This window comes from Callorhinchus milii, unplaced genomic scaffold (genome assembly GCF_018977255.1).
Source record: "Callorhinchus milii isolate IMCB2004 unplaced genomic scaffold, IMCB_Cmil_1.0 Scaffold3, whole genome shotgun sequence".
NCBI classification, from domain to species: Eukaryota; Metazoa; Chordata; class Chondrichthyes; order Chimaeriformes; family Callorhinchidae; genus Callorhinchus; species Callorhinchus milii.
In genome coordinates, this window is record NW_024704744.1 from 74,950,239 (window position 1) to 74,976,497 (window position 26,259).

The window sequence follows — 26,259 nt, forward strand, 5'->3', positions numbered from 1 at the left end:
TAACTGGATTATGCTTTTTTTTAATGTTTGATGAATTTCAATAAGAAGCGCTTCAGACACAACTGAGCGCCGTCAACTTAAATATCAGCTCTATCAATTTATAAGCAAGTTCTAGTGTTTTCCATATTATATATATAGGTTTCTTTTTTTAGTCAACATAGCTACATCTACCAGGGAGCCTGGTCCCTTTTGGTTTTACAAGATGCGTGTGTTTGTAGCTTTGAGCCAAGTGAAGAGCATCTACACACATAGCCACATTCGTTGCTCTTTACAGTATCTGAATATTTATCACTGCATATCACAATTTAAGAGAAAATATACATTAAAATTAAATCGGGTTAGCCAAAGTTTACCATTTAAACATCCCACAACAAAAAAAAATCTATAAACTGAATTTATTGAATCACTGCCATAGTCTATCCTGAGTGCGATAATTAAAGTTTGAAAAAGGATGAGACTGTGTGGCAACAACTTTTACTCTCGTCTCCACTTCATGGAGGTGAATCCACATTATATAAACCGTCCAGTCAATGATGCTACCACTGCAATCATGTGGTACAGTCGAACCTCATGATAACGAACCTCCTCGGCATGGGCAGAAAAGATTGTTATATCAAGGTGTTCGCTTTGGTCGACAAAGGTGCAGAAATTGGGTCTTGTTAATATAATAATCCTTGGATTTGATATAGCATCTCATCACATCGTTGAGACATCTCAAAGCGCTTCACAGAATATAGTGTAAAGTGAATTGACTATATTTTGTGGGTGAAACACAGCAGCCAATAGCACACAGCCGTGCCCCACAAACAGTTGTGGATTGAGTGACAAAATTATTATTACATTTTGTAGGGATTATTACCTACAGAAAGCAATCCGCCATTCGACTCGCAACCGGGTTCCTACTTGCTGCTAGGTAGAGGTGTTTGGAGTAAGGAAACTTGCCAAAGGTTTTGCCCTGCCTGGTAAACAAACATAGGTCCTTTCACTTGCAAGGTGAGTGTGCTAACCACTACGCCATAGGACTCCACCAGGGGTTTGGTATAAGTGGGGTTCGTTAGAGTGAGACTCAATTGTAATGTGTTTTTTTTTAAAAAATATAGAAGTTGGAGCCTGAATTGCCAAACCACCCGGTGTGCTAGAGGAAGGAAGGAAGCGAGCGAGTGAGCAGACAAAGCTGGCAGCCCTATGACTAAAGATGCAAATGAAAGAGCCTACAGGAGCTATCCAAATGCTTACAGTTATGAACAAGGCAGCAGAGAGGCTGGCAGGGCCCTTTGCCTTGGTTTTGTATTGCAGTCAAATTGATTGAGGAGGTTTTGAATTTAGAAATCACGAATATTTAACAAAGCTTTGCCAAGAAACCAGCATAGTAGTCAGTGAACTAAACCAGGAAGGAGCCAGGAAGTCAGACAGAAGAAGCCTATCCGTGTCAGAGAGCTGAATGATTTAGAAGATGAGCATTAAGAAAAGGAAGCAGTAGGAATCGTTTGAACTAGTGTCTTGGTTTATCGAACAGTCACTCCGAGTTTCTCCAGCACGCGAACACCCTTCTCCTCGTACTCCTGTCGAGTCATCCAGAAGTTATCCTTGTCCTTCATGATATCCGCCAGCACTGCTCCACCGAGAAACACCATGTGCTTGCGACGAGGGGGATCTTCAATCCGAATCTTGAATTTCTGTGTGAAAATGAATGTTTATTAATAATAAAATAGCTGATGTTCACCTTTCTAGCCAAGGGCAGCGAGAACAATATCAGTGCTTCCACCCAAGTCAGATTTATTTTTTGGTTAGCGGCTGGCTGCCTGACACACGAGGAAACCCATCACCTTGCTTAAGAGTATCCAAACCAAAATGAGAATTCCATGCATCCCACGTACACATGGAAATCCCAGAGATAGATTGTTGGAATGGAAACTTTCCCTGAAGGGACACATCCTGCTTATCTAATTCCAGAAAGTATTAACATCCTCTTATGCCTCTCACTCCCCATTTAACAGGAGTGGGTCATTCAGCCCCTCAAGTCTGTTATTCTACTAGATCATGGCTGATCTGTAGCTCAACTCCAATTACCCGACTTTGCACTGTATCCCTGGATATCCTGACCTAACAAATAGCGATCTACCTCTGTCTTGAAAATTTGAATGGATCCAGAATCCAGTCTTTTGGGGGTTAGTGATCCAGATTTCCACTGTCCTTTGTGTGAAAAAGTGCTTCCCAATTTCACTCCTAAATGGCCTAATTCTAATTTTAGCCCCCTTGTTCTGGATTCCCCCACAAGTTGTCAGAGATGCATTTGGCCTCGTCACTCCATCTATGTAACGGAAGATGTTGCACCGAACATGGCAATGGATCATTATTTACAATGAAAATGATGGCTCTCCCTCACACCGATTCTCTGGCCATCTAAATACAGTTACACGCTTGTACTGAATACAATTAAGTAATTCTAAATACAAATATTGTTCTTCCACAAGTTTCAGTGGTCAGTGCAATGTAGAAAAAACATGGGAGTGCCAGGAATTTGTAGACAACCTTTACAATGTGACAAGTTCTTCAAATTGAAAATCATCGAGAGCTGTAGTTCCCACTTACAGACAGTTTTTCGATGTCTCCCTTCAGCACACGTTCCAGGTAAAGTTGTTTCAGTTCACGCTCCAAACGGGAAGGCAAGCCAGGGTACATAGTGGAGCCACCAGAAAGGACAATGTGCTTGTAGAATTCAGTTCTTGGAGAAAGCAAGTTAATTATTATTCGATAACAGAACATCTAACAAACACTTCTTTTATATTGCAAAGAAAGGCTCTGGCCTCCAGCTCGGCCCTCGTGTCCTCCGCTCCACCATCAGTGGCTGTGCTTTCAGCACTACACCCCAACGCTTTGGACCTCTTTCCCTGAATCCTTCCGCCTTGTCCCCTCCTCCCTCCCCTCGGTGTCAGGCTCCGCCAAGGTTAAGCGCTCCGAGGCACTACCCAACGTGAAGGGCGCTTTGTAAATGCAAGTTGCTGCTCAAGACTCCCAAACTCCATGACAAAGAGAAGGCACCATTCTGCATGGACTCCAGGATCTTTATACCAAATGACCTTCCAATTCATCCACAGACATCATGTGAGCATCACGCAGATGACCAGTGCCTGTGCAAGACCACAATTTAAATGTTTTGCAGGTATTCAATCTAACAGTAGCAGAGATCAGGAGATGCACATGGAAATGATAGCAGCAAGACACGTGCACAGCACGGAGTCCACTTGCCACAGCTCCATCACTTTTCCCATTCGAGTCTGAGGAAACAGGAGATTTGACTCAGTCTCTGGAGATCAATACTGGACCGGGAAAACCAGCAAACCTAGTGGTCTAATAGTGCACTATGTTAAGATTTTTAGGCGTGCACACGCACACAGTGGTAACAATAATCTTTTCTTTAAAAACCATCGAGTTTTTTTAAAAAAAGGAAAAACAGTTCTAGCAAAGCTTCTCATGTAAAAACACAAAAGAACAATGAGATGATAGAAATATACATGAAGTAGAATAAATGATTTTTTCACAGCAAAGTATCTTATGCCTGTGTTTTGTTAAAAGTGATCTCTATTCAGCGCTGATGGCCCCACCCCATACCTGGTGTCAATGTCAGCCGCCTGGATTGTATTAAAAAGCAGTTCAGCCACTCCGACACCTTCAACGTTGATAAGATGAGGTTGGAACAGAGCTTCCGGGGCTTCAAAACGCTCCCCTCCAACTTTGATGACCCGACCATCTGGAAGCTAAAATAGATAGCTGTTGAAGTTAAGGCTGCAAATCCAATGTTGAGACGCAAAACTCTTTTGAAAAAACTTAGAAATGGCTCTATATACAGGGTGGTCACAAAGTCCTGTTAACCCTGTTCCCCCTTACAATTAATTTTTATTTTCTGTTGCAGATGAGTCGAGGATAACATTGTCTGATCCCAGGATCTACGGAGGAGCTGAAACAAGCTGTCAGAGATGCATTTGGCCTCATCACTCCATCCATGTTTTAGAAAATGTGACACTGAACATGGCGATGAATTATTATCTGCTATGAAAATGATGGCTTTCACTCACACCGATCTTCTAGACATCTAAATGCAGTTAAACACTTGTACTGAATATAATTAAATACTTCTAAATACAATTATCATCATCTGCCACATGCTTCAGTTGTTGGTCAGTACACTGTAGAAAATAACACGAGGGTAACAGGACTTTGTGAACATGTACATGTAGGATGATATCTTTATTAGATTAATGCACTGACCTCAACAACACCTAACAGTGCATGGTATTTAAATAAGGTATTGAAAACCTTTTTTTTTTAAAAAAAGGAAGACTGAAGTTCAGTAAAAAGATCTGTACAGAATACCCTTTAGAAAATATAAATTTCAACAAATTAGGATAGATCCTGTCAGATGTGCTGAGTATCAGGAGATCAGAAATCAGTTAGAAAGTGCAGAAATTGGGATTTTGTTGTGGATGGGGAACAGAATAAGACAAAATTAACCTAATAGTTGAAATGTTATTCAGACCATTAAAGATCAGAAGTGTGGAAATATGAAATAAAAGCTAATAAATGTTGAAATGTTAGCCTCTATCTTTCCGTGCAGATTTACCTATGGTACATTTCCAACATTTTCTATTTTCATTGTAATAATCCTCGCATTTGATATTATACAATATTGTAACCAAATTCCGAGATAAACACTAATGGTGTAAATTATTTTAGATGCCTGTTCTTAAAAACAAAGGCAGCTCACAAGCTTTGGGGCCATGAATACACACCGTGTAGGACTCCACAAGAACAGTCGTCTCTAAGGCCAGTTTCTGCTCCTGTTCAATGTTGTAACCCACGTAGCACAGTTTTTCTTTCATCATCCGCACGGTTTCAAAATCTGCCGAGTGGTTGAAAGCGTACCCTCGCAGCAAAAGCAACTAAGGTTAAAACAAAGACAAATTTGAACAGAAATTTGTGTCACTTCAACTACAAATTACATTTACAGAGGGACTTTAATGTCGGGACAACTTCCCAAGTTGCTGGCAGTCAAGGATTTTGACCTGAGATAGGGTTGGGATCAGGCCGGGTGAAGAGCAAGGAGGGTGGGGGTAGGATAGTGGCAAAGGTGTAGTTGAAGAGGAAGGTCTTGAGACAGGCTTGAAGGAGGCAAGGGAGGGGGCGAGGCAAGTTGCAAAGGCCTGACCGCCAATGCTGGGGTGGGCAGGTCAGGGGACTTGGAGTAAGCCAGAGCCGACTGAGTGGACAGGTCAGTATTGAGTTAGCAGGTCACAGAGGTAGGGAGGAGCAAGGCTGTGGAGGGCTTTCGAAGTGAGGATGGGATGATAGGGTCATGGAGGTTCAACAGAAGCAGACTTTTACATGTAGGAGTTTCAACTATGTGAAGTTTGTAAACAGATTTATGGGTCTCACACAAAAACTGAAAAGTTATTTGGTCAAAGCTCCAAAGAAATGGGGAATTATGAATTTCTGATCCAAAATCTAAGATATAATAAGCCTTTCATTTAATATAGTACCTTATATCGTTGGGAAGTCTCAAAGAGCTTCACAGAATGTACTGCAAAATGGAGTGACTGTATTTTGTGGGTGAAACCCGGCAGCCAATTGCACACACCCATGGATTGAGTGACCAAATTATTGGGGGGGGGGGGTTATTAACCCTGGAAAGCGATCTGCCAAGCGATCCTGGCTAACAACCGGGTTCCTACTTACTGCTAAGTAAACAGAGGTGTGTAGAAGTAAGGAAATTTGCCTAACGTTTCACCCCGCCAGGAAATTGAACCCGAGTACGCTAACCAATACGCTACAGAACTCCAAATAATAAAAAAAAGTAATGAAAGTGTAACAATAATAAAAACCTTTTTTCATAAAAAGGTTAAAATGGTGAATAGCCAAATTAAAAGAAACAAAGAAATTAATAATAATAACCTTGCATTTAATATCGCGCTTTATCATGTAATGACTCACCAAAGCACTTCACAGGAAATACCGTAAAATGAATTGACTGTATATTATTTGGGTGAAATGTGGCAGCCAATTACAGCAGTGTCCCACAAACAGTTGTGGATTGAGTGACCAAATCATTATATATATATTTTTTTTTCATTTTGTGGCGGGATTATTACCCCCAGAAAGCTATCCACCAATCGACTAACAACCGGGTTCCTACTTACTGCTAGAAAAATAAGAGAAATAAGAGATAGGAAAACAAGGTCTGCAATCTGCAGGAGAAGTATGTTACATATGCCTCACCCACAAGTTCTTGTGAAAAGCCTGCCAAATTAGTCTAACCTGAAGCACCATCTCCCAGGCATTTCAAAGGCTATTACTCAAACAGGATTGTCTACCCAGTGTTCCATTACCTCTAAGCAGCAAGTTTGTCATTTAAAAGTTAAATTTATGGAGGTAAAGGAATGGCAATATGTTTTGGCAAACAGGTGGGTCAATGTAATGGCTCAAATATTCCTTGAAAACATCTTAAAACTTGTTTGTCAGCTTGGCTCAAAAGAAAACAAGAGTTTGCTAGGCGAAAGAAGAGCAAGGTTCATCTAGTTCACCTTCCACCAGTCACTTGACATGTTGTCTCAAACTATATACTGTATCCCGAGATATTATATTATATTCTAGCAAAAATCTATTGGATTTGTTCTTGAAACAAACTGCTTCCACTATTTCCCTAGGGAGTAGTTGTAGCATTCTCTCCTCCAAGTCAAAAGGTTGTGGGTTGAAATCTCACGTCGGGACTTGAAATCACATAGCCGAATGCAATGCGGGGGGTTTGCATCGGAGGTGCCGTCCTTTGGGTGAGACGTTAAACCAATCTGTCTGTTCAGGTGGGTGTTAAAAGATTCCTTGGCAATTCGAAAAGGGAGAAGGGAGGTTCTCTCTCCCCTGGTTTCCTGGCCAACAACCCTCCAAATAAAATTGGCCGCTTGTTTCTTGGTTGTTTGTGGGACACTCTTATGCGCAACTGGCTGCCACATATCACTCACAAAATACAGTCTATACTTTACAGTATATCCTGCGAAGAGCTTTGAGACATCTCGACAACTGTGCTAGTTCTTTGCTCCATATTCACACAAGCAAATAAAATTCAGCCTAACAATATCCATAAACTAGGTTAACTAGGCTCAGTGAGCTGGGAGTTCTCTGCAGACTGAAACAGTTTCCTGATTTAACTACAATGTGAAAAGTCAGCATGACCGATCTAGATTCTTCAACACTGAGAAGCAAGCACCATGGCAGCTTTCCTGCACATTATTTTCTTCTCCAAATAGCTGGAAAAATTCAAGATGAGTAACACAATACTGTCCTCTTCAACAACAGTTAAGTGAGGGTTCTGCCACAATATCACCATGTAAGTGAATTTATGTACATTTGTATTTCCATCAGTTTAAAATGAAATGATAATGAAACGTTGCTGCAATTTTCCAGTAAAAGGTGAATACTTAATATCCCATGCAATATGACAAAATCATGCAATGACAAATTGAGGGATTGAGATTAAAATAATCCTTGCATTTGATATTATGAAGTCTCAAAGCGCTTCACAGTATTATTGTAAAGTGGATTGACTATGCATATTGTGGGCGAAACATGGCAGTCAATTGCATACAGCAGTGTTCCACATATAGTCGTGGATTGAATGACCACATTTTATTTGGGGGATTTGTTGGCCAGAACACTTTTTTTGTATTATCACCAGAAAGTGATCCATGAATCAACTAACAACCGGGTTTCTCCTTACTGCTAGGTACTTAGTGACAGTATTGTGTTACTCACAATGACAGAGGCGTGTGGAGTAAGGAAACGTGTCTAAGGTTTCTCCCTGCCCAGAAATTGAATTTGGGTCCTTTCGCTTGCGAGGCAAGCATGCTAACTACTATGCTATGGGACTCCATTTGGACATTTTTTAATGGTTCAATTCAATGATGAATTACCTGTGAATTAACCACATAACTGTAGTATTTCCCTTCTCACCTTAATGAGATACCGGGTAATGTCCCTGCCTGCAATATCCAGTCTTCGTGTCAGGTGAGGCAGAGAAAATCCCTCATATACAGGGCAGATGTGGGTTACGCCATCACCAGAGTCCACAACAACACCAGTTAGTAAACCTGAAGAGCAAAACAGGAGAGTTAAGTTTTCTTAACATTAAAATTTTTTAAAAGTACACTTCATACAACGTGTCTACATACGTTTGTGCACATGTGCATAGTTCCCTTAAATGAGCATCACTGAGAATAACATATAGGTTTGATGCCCAGCCACTAACGTGCTAGTTTCCACCACAGGCAGAAGCTAGGCAATTCCCTTGAGGAAGAAGGGGTTGTATTCACACACCTTCCAGTGACTGATTCACAGCAGTACCGGCAGACCTGAGAGCAGATCTCCCACACTACCTTAGTAATATGTGACCTGGGAAACGGGGGGGGGGGAAATGTTTACCCCAAACTTCCTAATTAAATAATAATAATCCTTGCTTTGGATATAGTGCCTTAGCATGAAGTTGAGACGTCTCAAAGCGTTTAACTGAATGTATTGTAAAGTGAATTGACTGTGTATTTTGCGGGCGAAACGTGGCAATCAATTGCGCACAGCAGTGTCCCACAAACAGTCGTGGATTGAGTGAATTTTTTNGAGGGATCATTACCTTGGAAAGTGATCCGGCAATCGACTAATAACCGGGTTCCTAATTATCACTCGGTAAATGGAGGTGCGTGGAGTAAGGTAGCTTGCTTAAGGTTTCTCACTACCCAACAATCGAAACCAGGTCCTCTCGCTTGCAAAGCGAGTGTACTAACCAATATCTGCATACTGTTTTATATCAAATTACATTTACAAACTTATTTATTCAGACACCTACCTTGAGCATATAGTGTCAACACAGCTTGAATTGCAATGTACACTCCACTAAACTGATAGGTTTCAAACATGACCTGAAATGAACAAAAGACACAAATTCCCAAACTCAGATTAGCTCGTCATACATTCTGCCACCCGCTTCCACAAGTGATTCAACAACTTTATTACACACTTAAAATATTATACTTAAAAATCCTGCAACAAAATATAATAAACTACAATGGAAATTGAGGAATTCTGCCAACATGAGCAAGTTGACCAATACCCCCCATCATTTCCTACTAATTTTCTAAACAGATGGAATTAATGCAGAATTTGACTGATTCTATTGTCTAAACAACTCATTGCGTTGTCCAAGGTTCAACTGGAATTCTTACATTAACATTTGCTGACCTCAAAACAAGTGAATTTTCCTTATGAATGAACGGACTTTTACCATGCTTGGGGTGGCTTGATATGGCTAATCGCTTCAGTACTTTTGAGTGAGTAGAAGCAGGAAGGCACAGTCATGTGTGTACAACACTCGTACGACATTCATTTTACTCACTTTGGACTGAGTGGATAGGTTAGATTCTGGCATTAACAAGTGATAAATATTTTAAATTGATTTTTAATGTAATTTTGGGCAGCAAACACGCATTCGTTTTTTTTTCTAATTGTGTCTCCTGCACCTCCCAATTTCTACCCCCAAGAGGACCTATTCCAAAGAGTGTCAGCTCATCTACAGACCTCCAGAAGCAAGTGGCTTCATGTTTCTATGAAGTGTAGCAATCTTCAGTCCAAGACAAACCCAGAAGAATGATTCACATCAATCCATGTAATCCATGTGAAATTTATCACATTAAATGGATCAGATGCAGACACACCTACGCAATGCTGTTTTTATTGGTGAAATATATGAAGTCAGGTACTTTGTCATTGGACTTCCAGGTCACAGTCTTCAGCTACTGGCTAGTGGGATATTTGCTTTTGATACTCAAAATGCCAATATCCTGCTGAGCAGCAGTTAGGTTAATTGCTACTCACCCAACTTCACCATTCAAAATAGCATCAGATCTGTCTCCAACCCATTCAATGTGAAAAGTGTCACATAGACTATAAATTTCAACCCAATATTAGTCATACTCTGATCTTTACTAATATCAAAGGTGAAGGTTATTCAGTATATTACACAAAGTGATTCTGGCTCTTGTGACATGAAATGCAATTTCCTGTTGTAGTTATTACTAAGTTAGCCTTATCCATGTTCAAAAGGCTCCAGAAATCCTATCCTATGCCAACAGTCACTACTCTCCTCCTTGCTCGGTGTCTGGCACCCTCTCTGTAAAACTCTCTGAGATGAATCCGTACGTAAAAGGTGCTAAATAAATGTTGGTAGGATTTTAGGAGGTCACAGAGGTAGGGCAGAACAAGACAGTGGAGGGCTTAAAAGGCAAGTACAAGGATTTTAAAACTCAATCCTCTGTGGGTTGGGGAACCAGTGAAGCAGGGCAAGGGTGCATGCAAGAATAACATGGGATGACTCAGCCTGAGTGATAGACTTATTATTTGGACTTTGCTTGGGCCTTAACTTGCTGATACCTAAACCAAATGTAAATAGAGTATAAGCCGGTCTTAAGACCTTCCTCTTCCACTGCACCTTCAGTCTCAATTCTCCCTGCCCTCCACCCCTCCTGTTCCCACCAGCTCGGGTGAAAACCCTTGAGTGTCTAGCACCTTGGGACATCCTCCCGATGTGAAAAGCATTATACAAATGTAATTTGTTTTATAATGCTGCAAACCAAGAGTTACAATAAATGACAGGACCTGACGTTTCTTACTTAAATCACATTTTTATGATACCTAAAATTAATTTTATAAGGGGACAGGTTAAGAAGTCACCAACAAGTTAAATCATTGAACAATATATTGTACTTTCGCAATGGCCACACCTTAAACACGTTATCTATTAGTCAGATGTTTTTGCACTTGCATTTGCCACACAGCAAACTAGGCAGACAAAAGCTGCTATTGTTTGCTATACGCCAACTGTAAGTCCAGAAGGTTGTATTAATAGCTGGGCAGAAAAAACACTACAGTCCAGAATGGGTAACCATTTCTCAAACACAAAAAACTAAACAGCAGCAGCTATGTCAGGGATTCTGACCTCAGAGGTCTGGGCATAATGCTGGAAAATTGTGGGAGGTGTTTCTGTACTCACAAATCTCTTAGCGACATAAACACTAGACCTGGTGATTTTATTCTTCCTCCCTTACTTTTCCACAAAGCTGTTTTAGCTGAGGGCTGTGTGACAGATCCCAGTAATTCTGCTTTAAATTGGCCACATTGTACGCAGGAGTGTGACTGCCTTCCACGCTGTAAGGAAAAATTGGGCTCCACTCCAAAGTGGAGATGGGGAACAAATTACTCCCACACCCAGTCACCCACACTAAGGCACATTTGAGCAGAGGAAAGAAAGATTGCTTCAAAGTCTACCTTTGCATCTGAAGGAGTAAAGCTATCGGGTAGGAGATTTCTACCACTAATTTATGGTAACATGCTGATCTGAGCTATTCAGAATATATTTTTTGGTATCTTTGATCACTTAATAGACCAAAATATAACTTCATTATTGTGAATGGCATTAGGCAAAACAGGAACGGAATAACCAAAATCAAGTGTGCACAGCGATATACCTCACCCATCCTGATAACTTAGAATTTATAATAATAATCCTTGCATTTGATAGTCCTTTTCACGTCTTCTAGCCATTTCATAGCGCTTCACAGAATATACTGTATAGTGAACTGACTGTATATTTTTGTGCAAAACGCAGCAGCCAATTGTGCACAGCAGTGTCCTACAAAGAGTCGAGGATTGAAGTGACCAATTTTATTACTGTTTTTTTTTCTTGAGGGATTATCATCAGGCATCAGGAAACTTGCCCAAGATTTTGCCTTGCCAGGAATGAAACCCAGGTTTCTCGCTTGGGAGGCAAGTGCTCTAACCACTGAGCTACAGGACTCCACAAATGATGCCGTAGCTCAATTTGCTCTCTTTTCCTGACACAGGATAAATATATTGAATAGATCACCAGAAGAAAATAACGACTTGCACTTATATAGCGCCCTTCATGCAGGGTAGCATCTCAGAGCACTTAACAGCAGCGGAGTCTGACTCCGAGCCGGGAGGGAGGGGGAGGCCGAAAGCAAGGTCGAAGAGGAAGGTTTTCAGGCGGGACTCGAAAAAGGGGAGAGGGGGCAAGGCGGAGGGATTAAGGGAGAATGTTCCAGAGTTTTAGGGTGTAGTGGCTGAAAGCATGACCATTTGCTGCCATATTACAAATGCTACACGCCTTTGTGTTCTATGTTAGGAAATGATGTGACACAGCTTTAATTTTATTTTGGCATCAGAAAAGGCAATTGTTTCCTCAACATTATCTCAAGTGTATCTTTATCCCTTCTTTTAAATCTGCTTCATCCAATGGCTTTTTAAGAAAAACAGATGCGTTTGGAGAAAAAAAAATTGCACATGAAAACCAAGTTTTTTTTAAAATTGATAAAACATCTTATTAAAGTTAGCTAGAACTATTGGAGTGTGTCTGTATGTGTGCACTTCCTTTTATATCGGTTACAAAGCATCTTAAACCAAGAAAAGTACAATGTTACATGCATTTTGTGCTCAGCAAGAATGGAGAATGCAACACTTGCCAATGTTTACAGAAATTATTCCAAATTCAGAAGGGCCATATTTTCACTTTGGGTTTAATTTGAACAAAGGTTGAGATTACGCGAACGTTTGCACCAGGTGTTCAGAAATTAAATTTGTAATTTATTTTTAAAAGAAAACTTTAAACCTCTTCTAGACCTGCTGGACACAATAAGTTGCATAAAAACTAACATAGTTACTTGGATAGAAAACTATTCAATGTTGAAATGATGGCCAGAGTTACTTTTTGAACTGTGTTTCCGGGGGATTGGGATTTTCATATTTAATTCCACGTGTCCCACAATATCTGAAATGAATGACTTGGAGGAATACAAGCTAAACGGTTAAAAATGGTAAACTCAAAAAAGGAGCTAATCTAGATTCACTTGATCTAATTTTTCAATTTTCTAATCAATGTTTTTTTTNAGAAGCTCTCTTAAAGGTTAATTTCTATGTAGAACTCCAGCCTCGGGAACAGAGGCTTTTACACATTTGGGACACTAAAATTAGACACAGTAGGTTAAAAGATACAAAGAGGGAATCTGAATAAACAGCACAAACATATCCTGGCTAGTTACCTTTTTTGAGGATAAGCAAATATTTTATTTAGTTGTGCACCACAAATGTTATAACCATATGATATCTCTAGAATCATTGCAAATAACAGGTTTAAATAAAAAACAATCAACTTTCACACCCTCTGATCATTGTACATTCAGTTTACCAAAGAAAACAAGCGCCCAATGGTCAAGGCAAGTTATAGTGGCAAATGACTGGTTTCAGGGAAAATATAACCTATTTTTGACACCGAAACAGACTTAAGTGCTTGTGAACTGCCTGGTTCCAAATCAAGAACTCACCAATAAATCTTTTGCTAACAGATTTCTGATCCCCGTTTGTCCCACTCCGACACTGACATTTTAAAGTTTGACTTAATTCAGTATAACACTTTTGCAAGGTGACAAGTACAACTCTTTATAAGTTAGTATCATCTTTCTTCCTCTACTTTGTTAGTTATGTAAATTAGAGGCTGAGGATTTTTGAGTTGATAGTTGACAGAGTTTTCTGGACCAATAGTCTTTCGCAGCAGAGATTCCACTCGCCTCAGCAAACAGTCATGATATTTGGCAGTAACTATTCTTAAGCGCTTCTGCGTGATAAAGTGCTCCAAAAAGACAATCACTTCTTTCCAAACATTTTCTTACCTCTATTATCTTTTCTCTGTTTTTTGTTGGGTTCATTGGGGGTTCTGTCAGAAGGATCTTGCAGTTCCTGGAGTCTACATTTAGCTTCTCAGGGCCAAACGTATAATCCCACAAATGTTTCATGTCTTCCCAGTTTCGTACTATTCCATTTTCCATTGGATAATTAACCTCCAGCATAGAGCGTAGTTCACTAGCTTCATCGCCCACCATGAGATCCTGTTCGGAGGGTTGGTTGGGGGTGGGGAGAGGAAAGAGAAAATGAGTACTAAATAAATCCCATCCCATGGGAATGGGTCAGCTTATTAAAAACGATCAATCAATAACTAAATAGCCAAAACACAAAAAGTCAGCACATCCTGAAAAGATCAACTTGAAAGAAAAACAGTAAAAGAAACTGGTTGAATGCAAGAGTTGTCAGATGAATTAAGGTGCATAGAAATTATTTTAAATCAAGTTGTATTATTTTGCATCCTGAGCAATATTTAATACAATTTCAACAGCATGGTTTGCAAAACAAAAGTGAAATGTGATTTTATTCAAGTTGTAAAACCAAATTCAACTCCAACTCCACTAGCTGGAAGTAGGTGGATACAAGATTAAGTTTTTTTTATTGTTGAGATATCATCTGAATTGTAACAAGAGTGAAAATATAACTTTAGCAATTCATTTTTAGGTTCTGCATCCTGAAGAATGCGTTAGGGAACAAGTACCAAGACTTGCAAAATGCAAGTATCAATGTTATTTTGTTGATTAGACATGCCATTCATCAAATGCACAAACTCATTCACACAACTGACAGTGAACATTATCAATTAGTAATGTACTTGTTTACATTACCCATCCATAATAGATTCACATTAATTAATGCACATTCTATTAATTTTAATACAATAATGTCTCCAATTAAGTTGCATTTTCTCAGCAGGATGGGTTTTGTTTTTAAACAAAGCACTAGCACATGCAGATTATGGTCCAGTGTTCAAATGACCAATGGAAAAGGACGTATGCCAGTATCAAGGGCACACAGCTTTTAATTTTGCATTTACGTATTTCCTTTCCAAAGGTATTCTTCTAAAAGGAATTCAAAGTTAAACCCGGTGAAACATTTATTCGCAGTTCATCTCCAAGCAGCATGCAACATTTCTCAAGGCCCTGAGAGATGCCCACCATTTTCAAAAATTCTTGCATTTGCACAAAAGTGATCTGAAACTGCCCTCAAGTTAAGTCTATGATGACAGAAAAATAATAATTTGGTCACTCAATCCATGGCTGTTTGTGGGATACTACTGTGCACAATTGGCTGCCATGTTTCACCCACAAAATATACAGTCAATTCACTTTGATTTGAAGACGTGATAAGGCGCTGTACCAAATACAAGGATTATGATAGCTTTTCTGTATCCCCCACCCAGGACAGAGTTCCTCGGGGAACACCAAATCCCTCACCTCCCTCCTCAAACCATATCCAAATGGTCATAATTCACATGTGCACCTTGGAAAGCTTTTCATCCCCGGGCATCCTAGCGAACCTCAATCCCATTTTCACTCAACACACACCTTCTTGCAAGGGTGACTGGATTGCGATCAGGAGTTGGAATCTCAGCAGCGAGCTTTCCTTCCATTATTAGTTGCACCGAGGCTAGCTGCAGCTGCCCCAATGCTGCCCAGTTGAGTTGACCAAACTGAACACAATCCAGTGTTCAAATCTGGGGCCTGCCCTATCTGCATGCCTAAGTTTCTAACCAAATAAACTTGCTGAGCCATCGGAGGTGCAGGAGATCACTTTTCAAGGTAATGTACTAACTACAGGTATATAGTATTTATACTCTGCAGTGTTATTCCAATGAGGCCACAACATTTTCACACTAATAGAACACCAAAAGCATAAACACAGCCTTAAAACAATTGGCATGTGAAGAATTTGCAACTTGTTTTAACAATTTTAAGTCAAATACTTCATGAAAATGAAAAAAGCACTATGCAATAACATTTGTAGCAAATGATTTATAATTGTAGTTTGAATGTCGCCACTACAATACAATTCATTTCAGTGGTTTTAACAAAACTACCAGTTATTTGAACCAACTAGGCCTTTTGTTTTTCACTTTCAATTAAAAGCAACACTAAAGTGTGCTTAACAATTGGTTAATGCAAACACTAAGTTCTAAATGGAATGAACTGAATCAATACACCCTGGTTAGTTTCAACCTAATGTTAGTATTTGCTCTAATCTCGGCTGCATACAACTCTACTACAGCCTCCTAATGCAAATCATCATGCACACTCACTCTAGCCCTTAACCCAGTCTCTAATGTTCATTAGCATCTTTGTATGGTCTTTGGAATGGTTTTTCTTCAGATTACTCCCACCCATGTTTTCAGAGTTTTTTCTTACAGATTTTCCCCAGGCTAGAGACAATGGGGCGAGCTGCAAACTTCACTGCTTCTAATCCAGAAATGATACTTCTTGATATGTCACTATAATTCATACAGGGATGCGACAAAAAGAGAAAATAGCAGTACGGTTGGGTGTGTAAGAAATTGGGTGTTAACAAATACGATAACAATACTTCGATGTGAAGGGACAGTGTGAACTAAATGCTGTATTACTAAATTGTTACAACTGTATTAATAGAACTTACAAATTAACATGAAGTAATCGCTGTACTGCACATTGTTGGGAGTATTGAATAATCAAACCTGACTGATGGCAGTGTCCTCCTACAGCAGCACTCACACACAAAATGGTTGGATCCTATGGTTGGCGCAGACTCAGGAATAGATGGATTGTAAAATATTTTAAAACAGAAAGGAAGTTTCGTTTACTCTTTTATTCTTCAAATCTTCCTTCAGAATTCCTCCACTCTTAACTCTTTTTTCTTGAAGGCACTGACTCCAGACAATAAGTAGGTTCCAGCAAACAGTTCCTCACAAAAGGAACCTTTTTGCACAAACACAAATTGCAATTATATTGAGCCATTTACATAAGAACACCTCGAAGCATTTACCAGGAACACTATTTATTTTGCACTGCTTTGCCCTCTCTCTTTCCTTCCCCCGCTCTACTTTTCAAATCCCGCCTGAAAACCTTCCTTTTCGACCATGCTTACGGTGACACCCTCCTTCCAGCTCGGAGTCAGACTCCGTCACTGTTACGCGCTCTGAGACGCTACACAGGATGGAGAGCGCTATATAAGTGCAAGTTGTTTTTTCAGCAAGTAGTGAGGGGGAAACTTAAGAGATGGTGGAAAGCATGATTAAAGAAATAAAGGTTTTTAGGTACCCGAAAGTTGAGAAGAACAGCTCAAATAGTAAAGTTTGTGTAGAGAGTGGGTTTGAGAGCAGAAACTGTGACAGAGAAATTAGAGGGAACGGATGAATTAAGATGCAAACTAAAGTTGTCAAGAATAAGGAGGTCGAGTCAGGTCAGGAGCAACAAAAGCACCAGGGTTTGTGCACAGGCTGGGGTATGTAGGAGTGAGAAGACATGTAAAGTTGGTCCACCTCCTTGATACTGAAATGTGGAGCCCAGTAAATGCCAAGAAGCGAACTCCATTGCTACGTTGCTCATCTGCCATTCACAAAAACGTTTGAGGAAATCTTCAAAGCAGAAATGTTAATAGCACTGAACATGATATCTTCCCCCCCACCCGTTTCTCTTCAGGCTCTGTGCCATTTTGTGGCTGAGCAGGTACAAAGGCAACTTTATCCCGAGCCCGTCAGTGCCATTCGTGATCCAGTAACTAAGACTAACAAAAGAGGTGTGTGAATCTGCCACCAGTACCTCCAGTCAGAAGCAACAACAACAAAATTACATTTATAGAGCGCCTTTCATGTCGGGAGGACGTCCCAAAGCGCTGAACAGTCATGGGGGAGGGGTGGTGTAGGGGTGAGGGAAGGCAGAGAGGTGGGAGGGCGACCGAAGGCACGATCAAAGAGAAGAATCTTGAGACCAGGCAAGGGAGGAAGTGAGGCGAAGGGACCGTGGGATGGCGTTCCAGAGCGTGGGGGCAGAGAGGCTGAAAGCCCGGCCACCGATGGTAGGGCGGGGCGGGCGGGAGACATGGAGCAGACCGGAGCCCACTGAACGGAGGGAGCGGACAGGTTGGTAGGGATTCAGCAGGTCAGAGAGGTAGGAGGGGGCAAGGCCATGGACGGCCTTGAAAGTGAAGACTGATCTTCCCTCTTTTTTTGAAGGGATTATTACCCCACAAAAGCGATCCACCAATCAACTAACAACCGGATTCCTACTTACTAGGTATCAGAGGTGTGTTGAGTAAGAAAACTTGCATAAGGTTTCACCCTGTCCAGGAATCGAACCTGGGTTCTCTCGCTTGCGAGGCGAGTGTTCTAACCAATACGCTACAGGACTCCGAATGAACAGCAATAACCAATTTAGTCTTGATTCAATAAGTGGCTGCACTTTACTGTGGTTACAAATAACTATTCATCTGTATCACTGAAAGCAGAACTTTTCTGAAAACTACATACCCACCACCTAGCGTGTGCATCTCAGCTCCAAACTTTCTAATTTACCCATGCAAGGATCAGGATTCTTGCAATAGGTGGATCAACAGAGAACCACTAACAGTCCAAAATAGAAAGTATGTCATACCCCAAGGAGAAGCACAAGATCAAAATTAAATTAGATTTCAAAAAGTGCACATTCACCAATACTACAGCTTGCAGTGGGAATTCACCCTTTCAAGGAAACATCATACTCTGCAGCTCTTTATGGCTTCTTCCAATTCAGAATCTGAGATGAGATTATTCAAAAAGCTAAGATTTTTCTCAACCAAGGTTGAAGGTGTTGGAAAAGCATTGAATCTCAGCTTCCTCTCACAGTCCAGTGGACAAGCACACAATGTGGGGCTGACCCATGTTCCACAGATCTTCCAGGGATATTCCAGGAAAGAAAAGGGAACTGACCTATGAGGATAGGCTGAAAAAGTAGGGCTATATTCTCTAGAGTACAGAAGAATTAGTGGAGATCTTATTGAAACATATAAGATTCTTAAAGGGCTGAATAAAGTAGACACTGAGGGTCTGTTTCCCCTGGTAGGAGAATCTATAACCAGGGGTCACAGTCTTAAAATTAAGGGTCAGCCTTTTAGAACAGAGTTGAGGAAACATTTCTTCACTCAGAGGGTAGTGAATGTATGGAATTCATTACCCCAGAAGGCTGTAGATGCTCAATCCTTGAACACCTTCAAGGCTGAGACTGATAGATTTTAAAAAAGAGGGATTAAGGGATATGGGGATAAGGCCGGTAATTAGAGTTAGGTCTGAAGATCAGCCATGATCTTACCAAATGGCGGGGCAGACTCGAGGGGCCAAATGGCCTACTCCTGCTCCTAATTTTTATGTTCTAATTCCCAGATTCCTGCTACCTAATATCTAGATTTCTCTGTTGGAAGTAAACATGTATAGGCAAAGTTGAATAGCCTGCTAACACTCACAATCCAGAGTAAAGTATGAAGAATGATGACTTGGGCAAGGTACTAGCGGACTGCTGGCTCATGGAACCATACTCCAACCTGAAGCACTTCAGGGGAAATCAGGTACAAGAATGCTGGAGGAAACAAATTGTAAGATTCATTTGTTTTGCAGTAGAAGAATTCCACACTTGATCTTTGGACAGTGACCTCTGTTGGAAAATGTGCATGTGAACGGAACATAGGTCAGCTATAATTCTTCTCAGTCAAATAGTCTCTCTACACTCGTTGTCTCGGCTCACCCACAAAAATGGTTACTGGGCAAGGCGACTGTTCTTTATTGAACTGAACATGGGCATCACCTTCAAGAGTGCGGGAGAATAAATAGAAGAAATCAGAATAAAATGTTGCTGGTAAAACAATGCCAAACCTTCCAAAATCTCACCTCACTTAAAATTCTTCCATTGATTTCACTTCAATGTTTGACTTTCTTAAACAGCACTTCTTTTAATAAACTGGGCTGAGGGGCTGAATGACCTACTCCTGTTCCTATGGACAGTGCCCCTATTTATTTAATAGTGCGTGACAAAGAGTACTTCAGCAAACTAGAGTCCCAAAAATAAAAATGCATTTTTTCAGTAGATCAATTGCTCATGGTATCTGCTTCCAGGTCATTTTCAATACTAGCTCTAACCTACTTCCACCAAGATGAAGATGTGCATGAGCAGCCTTGATGTTGCACATCACTAACAATGATTTCTACAGAGGAAGCAACTGGTCTCGTCTCAGTGTCTGCCTCAATGTCCTGCCCAAGATTAGGAATTTGCAATGTAAGTAACTACATGCTGGTATTACCACTCCATAATAGCACATTAGTGCTTTATTATCGTATCATCAAATAAAGTTTAAACTTCAAACCTCAAATACAACAGAGCACGAGGTAACCTTTCCACCATACCGAAGGAACAGCAAAGAACTATAAAGGGCTAAGAGCTATGCAATTACTCTACAAAATGCTGTCAATGCACACAATTTAGGAAGAAATGATAATTAAGATAGAAATCTGCAAAATGTTAGAAAATAATAATTAAAACAGCTGATAAACACAAAGTTGGGATGATTTGATTGCAAGACCAAAAAATAAAAATGAACACACCACACTACAAAAACTCACTTACCATCTTTTTGTTATTCTACTTCAACAGGTGAAGAAAGAAGAGAGAGAAGGTAAAAATAGAAAAGTCAGAAAAGGTTTGAGTGAACTAATCACTCCCGGAATTCTACTAAAATGCACTCCAAAATTAAAAGGAAAAAAATGACAGAACCGTGAGATAACCAGTCGTACAGTTTTGTTCAATGAGGCCTCTTTCTTTGCAGCCAAATTTACAACTGTGCAAAAAAAAAGCATTATAACAAAGCGCACTCTAACAAATCATCACCGTTAAAAATACAAGAACCAGCATAGACTGTTGAAACAAAATAAGCAAGGCACTTTTCCACGTGGCATAAAATCAATACTTTCTACTGGAGATAGATCTTGGTTTCTTAAATTTTCTTTCAAATAGAATTCCACTTGCAATAGCAAGAGAGAGTTTGCTTATTTGTTGAATGGAATATTTTTTCCAAAGCAGAAACAAATTCAAAAATCTATATTCACTCCCCAATTATTGACTTTAGACCAAAAGCAGTTGCATGATTATCCCCATTTGGTTTCTAATGTGCATTTTTTAAACACATTTTTCTCATCGACAATATATATCACCAATATTTGTGCAACTTATTCTGAATCAACTAAACTGCTTAACGTTTGCCTTCTCTAATCTGTTAGAATGGTCAATATAGAAAGAAGCATCATGAAGGCTTCTGGTGAATTGAAAATCCACTCAGAGAGAGAGATCCAATAGATTGGATTAAATCCCCAACAAAACATTAACCCTGAGGCAGTCGGTGACAGCAAGGAATTCCATCTCACACCAGGGCACAAACAAAAAAATATTACTACAGAAACAAACCACTAAAATACATATCATTATATCCTATACAAACTAAAACAATCAAATTCTGAGCATTTGCTTTACATTCTATTTTTTGTAAGCCGGCCTCTAATACACACTTATACTGTTTATCTTGTTTTAAAGAAATCTTAACCGTTTTTCTGAAGATGCAACATTTCAGATGGTTCCTTGCTTCCGATAGTTTTTCCAAAATATTTCTGTTTGGTGTTTCTGCAATTCACAACGTCATGAAAGGTTGACACCTCGTATCTGTAATTCTTGCTCCAATTTAGTCAAAAAATGTTTTAATCAGACGGTCCATTGTAGAAACAAAAACACACAAGCGTGTGGGGCTTATGAAAGGCATATTTTCCAAGCTCCGCAAATGGTGATTTTTTAAAAATTGTTATCCAAAGGTGGATCTTCAGAATGAAATATTGGCACCCAGCTTGATTTAGAAGTTTAGCATATGTTCACACAGATTGTCAGTACTCTCACCTCTGTATCAGAAAGCTGTGGTCCAATCCCATGTCAGGACTTGAACTCATAGTCTAGGCTGACATTCAGTGCAGTACTGGGAAAGCACATTTTTTGAACACACTTGAAAAAAATAGTTTGCACACTTGTCTAAAACGTGGTCTTAGTTTAAATAGTCTAATTTTCTTAACTCAAGTCAGGCATCTATACGTATGAATTAAAAATAGCATCTACATTTCCAATTGATGTTGCAACTACGACACGAGAGGTCACAAGGTAATGTCGCCTTACATCAATTTGGTTTGAAGCAACAGCAACTTACCTGATCTTTAGAGAAAAAAATTACAAAGTCTGCACAGAGTCCACAACATAAATGATGCTTAAAGTGCATTCAAACACAGATAAGAAACTTTCAAGATTTAGTTCAGGTTCTGAAGTACTTCCTGAAATGGTGGCACTGTTCTTGTGAGCTAAATGCTATTTTCAAGAGTGAAAGCTACAGAGTTTTTCTCTTTGGTTCTTTACATAAAATAAACGGTCATGATCTAAAGATGAGCACACAAAAGCTTGTCAAAAAAATTACCACCTTAAGTCACATTAAATAACAGTAGCAGAGAGGTTTCTGTAGCCATTACCTTGATCTCAATATTCCCAACTTTGGCAGTGGAGCGGATGATGGGTCGGCCAACCAAGGCCGGAAAAATATGTTCTGGGAAGTTGGAACCAGCATAGCCACACTTCACAAACTGCACAGAGTGGGGAGGAATGAAAAGCCATTTTAGTTTCACACAGTTGATGTAACCTGTAGTTCAGAAACAAGTAGTTCAGTAAACTATAAAAAATAATTCTCCATAATTAATAGCACGTCGTTGAGACGTCTCAAAGCGCTTTGCAGAATATGCCATAATGTAAATTGACTGGATATTTTGTGGGCGAAATGCAGCATTTTAGTTAATTGACGATAGATAGTTATCTTCGACTGTGCCTTCAGTCACCCACCTACCCCTACCCTCCCTCCACCTCTCCTGATCTCAACCACCAGCTTGGGTGCAGATCCCTGACTGTCCAGCACTTTGGGATGTCCTCATCACGCAAAAGGCTCTATACAAATGTAATTTATTGTTGTTGTCAAGAAAAATGTATTCTTACAAAATCCCGGATTTTTAACAATTGACATACGATTACTCTGCAAAGATCAAATTCCTGTTACATACATGTGAAATGGTACGCAACTAATTAATGAACCACTTGCATTTATATCGCAACTTTCACACAGGAAAAGGTCTCAAAATACTTCATGACAGGGACTCTATGGAAAGCTGAGTGAAGTGGGTGGAAATGACCAAAGAAACTAGATTGGGTGAGTGAACATGTAAAATGTCACACATCTCAATTATCAGATAATACAACCCATCACAAAGTCAACCATGGAACAAAATCTTATCCTCACCCAAGTTCCACACACATGCACTTTCCAGGAGAGGGTTACTGGACAGCAGCAGGAGTGGGATGCCAAGCTGATTTTTATCTTCCAAAGGCTAATCGCAGATTCTCTCCCCTCCCTACACCCTTACAATGTTGCTGTCTTTACTGTACTTTAACCTCAACCTTTCTCATACAAGTAACAATGAACAATAACAGGACAATAAAACTAAACATTTTATGCTTCATTATCACTTCCTTTGGACTACTCAAACTGCTGTATACCACTGCAAAGTAAACTATATGTAAGATTATGCATGGCTGGATACTTAATTTTATACTTTCATATTAAAAGCTTCAGTGTAGCGTCATCACACAGATACTTCCAACCAGAAATATCTGGAGACGGACAGGATTCTTGCCCCCACCAATTCAAGCCCACCCAACACCTTCTATCTTTGCAAAAAGATTTGTTTTGAACTCCTAGAAAGGCAACAGTTGGTACATTTGAGTAGAAAGCTAAATGTTTGAAACACAAGTCAAACACCATTATTTATGGTAGAAACAATATATTCCAGAGGCAGTACAGGAAAATATACATAGAATTACACAGAATGTAAAGCACTGAAAAAGACCATTCAACTTATCTCATCCTTGCTGGTGTTGAGCTCCACATGAGCCTCCACCCACCCCTTCTCCCAAATGTATTCCCTTCTTCATGTATTCACAGAGTTTCCTCTTAAACGTATTGATATTTTCTGCTTCAACAATGGCTCTGCCAGTGTGTTACACATTCTTACCACCCTCTGTGTAAAGGAGTTCCTCCTAAACTCTTAAACCTTATATGTATGTCTCCTTGTTACGGACTTACAGTCTATTTAATTTCACATTTAATCAAATCAACATCTCTTTTGGGTCCACTCTCAATCATTTTTGCCTACACAAAGTAGGCAATACACAATAACAACACTTCATAGTACATCTTGTGAAGCACTGAGATAACCTCCCAATGTGAAAACTGTTCTATCAAATGTAAGGAATCTAACCGGTCCACTTTTTCCTGGTAATCGTATCCTTTCACCCCTAGTAAAATCCAAGTATGACGCACCCTCTCCATTGCTACAATGCCCTTCTTGTAATATGGCGATAAGAACTATACAGTATTCCAATTTTGTTTTGCAATTTAACTCTACCTTGTGTTTGTATTCTATTCTTCTGGACAAAGTCCAGAACTATTTGCATTAATTATTATAATCATCATTATTAATAATCATATTTTTTTCAGCAGGGGGATGTTTTAAAAGGGATTCATAGCTTCACACCCTGTAGAGTGTAGTGATTGTGTAGTGATTTCCATGCAGGTATTTATGACCTCGTCGTCCTACTTTACAACTTTTAGGAAGTTGTTAATCTAACTTCTCAAATCTCTTTGCTCCACTAGGTTCTTTACCGTAACATCGCCCGACTCCACCACTACCTCACCCCTCAGGCTGCTGAAATTCTTGTTCATGCCTTCATCACCTCCAGGCTCGACTATGCAAACGCCCTGCTTGTTGGCATTCCCACTCCTCCCTCCACAGGCTGCAGATAACTCCGTGACCCCATCTCCCCTGACTCCATTAGCTCCTTATCCTTCAGAGGATCCAGTTCAAGATCCTGGTCCTCACATACAAAGCCCTCCATGGCCTCGCCCCACCCTACTTCTGCGACCTCCTAACCCTCTACCAACCCACCCGTTCCCTCCACTCTGCCGGCTCTGGCCTGCTCCATGTCCCCCAACCCACCCGCCCCACCATTGGCGGGAGAGCCTTCAGCCACTCTGCGCCCAACCTCTTGAATTCCATCCCCCCAGTCACTCCCCCTCGCCCCCTCCTTAGCCTCCTTCAAGCCCCACCTCAAGACCCTCCTCTTCGACCTTGCCATCGGCCACCCCCCTTCCCCTCCCTTACCCCCCCCAACCCCAGTTCGGGTCTGAAATGCTGTACTCTATCCAGCACCTTGGGACGTCCTCCCGACATGAAAAGCGCTATACAAATGTAATCTTGTTGTTGTTGTACCTCTTAGGCTTTCAGCATCTAAGGTATAAACAACTTTTTTTCATTCCTCCTATCAAAGTGAATCACTTCACATTTCTCTATACTGTAATGAACTTCATCCGCTACCTGTCCCCCGTTTGAGTTATATTCAGCCAGTTTAGTTTTCTTGCATCTTTTTGCAGTTCTCATTATTTCCCATACCCCCATTTGGCATCAATTCACACAATATATATATATGTATATTTTAAATAGTAAAGTCCAGGCCACTTTATTACCAATCAGCAAATACATCTTGCGCGATATCTTTAAGAACCCAGTGTCTCCACCTCCTTATATAACCTTCCTGGGTTATGCAATCACTTCACACACTTTTGGTTTGTGGCATTTGCTCATAACCACCAAGCAGTCATTCATGTCATGAAAAATCAAACCAACTTCCTATCAGTTAACACTTCATGCAACAAATAAGACCAGAATCAAGAGGGGCGGAGTAGTAATAATAATAATAATAATAACCCTTGCATTTGATATAGCACTTGATCATGTATTAGTAATTATAATAGGTTATAGCCTGCAAGGATTATAATAGATATAACTATAATATGCAAGGATTATTACATTATTAATTAAAAATCCCACCCGCCCCCACACCCCTTCACACACGCAGGGCATGAAACTCTATCTGAATAAAAGCTCCCACCGCCCGCCCCCACACCGAGCTGCCAGGAGCCAGGGCCTGGTTGTTAGCTGGAAAGCAGGTGGGGCTCCTCCTGCTCTGCTCTGCTCTGCTCCGGGGCCTACCTGCCCGCCCTCCCCTCACACGCTCCTGGCTAACAGCGGAAACCGCATAGGCCGGACGCGCGTTGACCCGGGGCACCGGGTAAATGGGCACAGCGGCTCCAGTTTAAGAGGCTTCCGCCGCCTCGCATCAAAAGGAGCGCCAGGGCTTACCCCGGTGCCGTTGTCACACACCACCACCTTCTTGCCCTGACTGTCCATGGCACCGATGCCGTCGCCTCCGCCGCCGGATTTTTTTTTTACTCTCCGCTCGAGCTGCTGCTACCAACCGCCGACCGACCGACCCATCCGGCGGCTCGCGTCACGTGTTTCCGGACAAC

At 40.5% G+C, this 26,259-nt stretch overlaps 1 protein-coding gene across 2 annotated transcripts; it reads right to left on the minus strand.

Annotated features, from left to right (window-relative positions):
* On the minus strand, nucleotides 1-26,259 carry LOC103181666 (actin related protein 2). Of its 2 annotated transcripts, XM_007898310.2 has the most exons (10): nucleotides 26,093-26,259; nucleotides 22,319-22,429; nucleotides 20,391-20,405; nucleotides 13,779-13,994; nucleotides 8,888-8,960; nucleotides 8,002-8,138; nucleotides 4,791-4,940; nucleotides 3,613-3,758; nucleotides 2,593-2,725; nucleotides 1-1,676 (listed from the first exon to the last, which is right to left on the minus strand). In XM_007898310.2, the coding sequence occupies exons 1-10, from the start codon at nucleotides 26,138-26,140 to the stop codon at nucleotides 1,506-1,508; spliced, it is 1,200 nt and encodes a 399-aa protein (XP_007896501.1). In that variant the 5' UTR covers nucleotides 26,141-26,259; the 3' UTR covers nucleotides 1-1,505. The 2 variants fall into 2 exon arrangements, with proteins under 2 accessions (XP_007896501.1, XP_007896502.1); XM_007898311.2 differs by lacking the exon at nucleotides 20,391-20,405 and having other exon boundaries at nucleotides 26,093-26,258.

Coding starts and splice junctions, on each gene's coding strand:
- LOC103181666 (XM_007898310.2), bottom strand. CDS start 26,140: ATGGACAGTCAGGGCAAGAAGGTGGTGGTGTGTGACAACGGCACCGGG. Junction 4,941..8,001: donor TTACCCGGTATCTCATTAAG/GTGAGAAGGGAA, acceptor TTTTAACCTTAG/TTGCTTTTGCTGCGAGGGTA. Junction 3,759..4,790: donor TTCTTGTGGAGTCCTACACG/GTGTGTATTCAT, acceptor TATCTATTTTAG/CTTCCAGATGGTCGGGTCAT.